Source organism: Passer montanus, unplaced genomic scaffold, assembly GCF_014805655.1.
Source record: "Passer montanus isolate IOZ18808 unplaced genomic scaffold, ASM1480565v1 scaffold393, whole genome shotgun sequence".
In the NCBI taxonomy this organism is placed as follows: domain Eukaryota; kingdom Metazoa; phylum Chordata; class Aves; order Passeriformes; family Passeridae; genus Passer; species Passer montanus.
The window spans coordinates 726-2,674 of record NW_024368741.1 but is presented as its reverse complement, the minus strand read 5'-3'; the positions used below and the strand labels follow the sequence as shown (position 1 = coordinate 2,674).

At 54.5% G+C, this 1,949-nt stretch overlaps 1 protein-coding gene across 1 annotated transcript; it reads right to left on the bottom strand.

Moving 5' to 3' along the window:
- Window positions 1-1,111: 1,111 nt before the first annotated feature.
- Window positions 1,112-1,850, bottom strand: LOC120506547 (feather keratin Cos2-2-like). Its single transcript, XM_039718209.1, has 2 exons — window positions 1,833-1,850; window positions 1,112-1,462 (listed from the first exon to the last, which is right to left on the bottom strand). Exon 2 carries the CDS (start codon window positions 1,439-1,441, stop codon window positions 1,112-1,114), a length of 330 nt encoding a protein of 109 aa, XP_039574143.1. The 5' UTR covers window positions 1,442-1,462; window positions 1,833-1,850.
- Between the last annotated feature and the right edge of the window lie 99 nt (window positions 1,851-1,949).

The window sequence follows — 1,949 nt, the reverse complement described above, 5'->3', positions numbered from 1 at the left end:
GAGCTGTGCTCAGTGGGCCTTGGCTGGATGGATGGTGCCCAGCAAGCTGCTCTGTCAATCCCCTTTCTCAGGCAATAAGACAAGATAAAACCAGACAAAGAGCAACATTAGGCTTGAAAAATGGCAGCATGCTCTAGCAAAATGTGAAGATTATGCATGCAGCAGTACGCTGGGAAAGAAATTAAATTAATGTATTCTTTCCCTCGGGAAGTTATGGCTGGCAATATGCCAGGAAGCAGGGCTTCCTCCTGTGTTGTGGTTGCTCACGATGGCACACTTTGTAAGTAAGGCTGCAGCAACGGGCTCTGTGGGATGAGTGGCTCCAGCCAGCTCTGACTGGGTCAGCTGCAGCTGTGTCCAAAGGGCACTCAGCGCTGCCCCACACTGAGCACATTTGTCTCATTGCTGATGCTTCTGTGAAAGCAGCTTTCATTAGAAATGGTTTGGGCTGGAAGGCACCTTCAAGTCCCTTTCTTTCTACTCTTCCCTTCGTCAACAGCCTCGAAAACTGCTTGCTCCAAGCTGTGTTCACTCTGGCCTTGCACACTTCCAGGGTTGAGGAATCTAAACCCATCTTGGGCAAGTAATTGCAATGCCTCACCCTCCTCACATAGAGGGACATCTTGGTCAGCTCCACGGGAAAGGGAATAAATCAAATTGCACAGCAGGGATTGCACCACTGTGCTTTGTCCAGCCTTTTCCAAGTGAGCAAACTGGAAGAAGTTTTACAGAAAGAAATAGAAATCAGAGGCCGAGGTTTGAGTGCAAAAGCAACTTTATTGAGTCAAAAGAAGAAAATATGGAGGTTCAGAGAGGGCACCTGAGGGCAGCCACTAAAATGCAGCAGCATGTCCTAAAATGCACAGTAAAATGCAGCAGCAGCAGCAGCAGCAGCAGCATCCTGGGTTGCCAAGGGAAGCAAGTCAGCAGGAACCACTAGGCTGGCATTGAGTGGAGGTGACAGTAATGGAAAAGAAGACAAAAAGAGGAGGAGAAGAACGAAACAATAGTCCAAAGCCTTAAATCCAAATGTGTTCGATTCCATTTTCATTCCATCATCACTTTCCGAGTTGCCAGAGGCTCTTGCCTGGGGATGTGGGCGTCAGCATCTCTAGCAGGGACGACAGCATGTGCTGCCACCACAGCCGCTGGTGATGCAGGAGATGTCAAAGCCCCCAGAGCTGATGGGCACTCCCTGAGAGCTGAGGATGCTGCCAACAGCAGCAGAGGTGGAGGATCCCACGGCGGTGTTCTGTGGGGAGGAGCTGAGGATGGCGCCGGGCAGGGTCACCAGCACAGCAGGCGGCTGAATGACCACGTGGGAGCTCTGGCACTGCCTGACACAGCACTCAGTGCAGCTGCTGGCCAGCGGGCAGGGGCCGCCGGGCTGGCAGCAAGGCTCGCAGGGCCGGCACTGCTGGCACTTCTCAGAGCAGGACATGTCTTGAGCCTGGCGCTGCACCTGGCACAGAGGAAAGGGAGGAAGCAGGGCACACGCACCCTTGAGACACAGCCCGCAAGGCACCCCCAGCAGGACAAGGCCCCTGCTGCCATCCCAGCTCCAGGCTGGGCAGGCCCAACCTGGGCATCCTTTGCCTGAGCCCAGCACGGTCCTGCCCAGCTCAGCCAGGCCCAGCTGGGCTCCTGCCTAACCTGGATGCAAATCAGCACCTCAGCCCAGCCTCAGCCTCTGGCCACAACACACGCTCTCCCCTCTGCCCACACCACCACCACAGCAGAACACTCCTCAGAGGAACAAGGAGCAGAAACAAGGGCCAGAAAGACCAATGCCTTCTTGGAGAGGGTGGAGGAGAAAGGGGCTTCCAACTCACTTGGTTCCCAAGGAGAAGGAGATGACAGAAGTGGTTGAGAGAGACACCAGTTAGGCTGCCTTTTATCCTGGCCCCACAGTGCCTCAGGGTCCTCAGTTTGTGCTGCACAAGTGACGA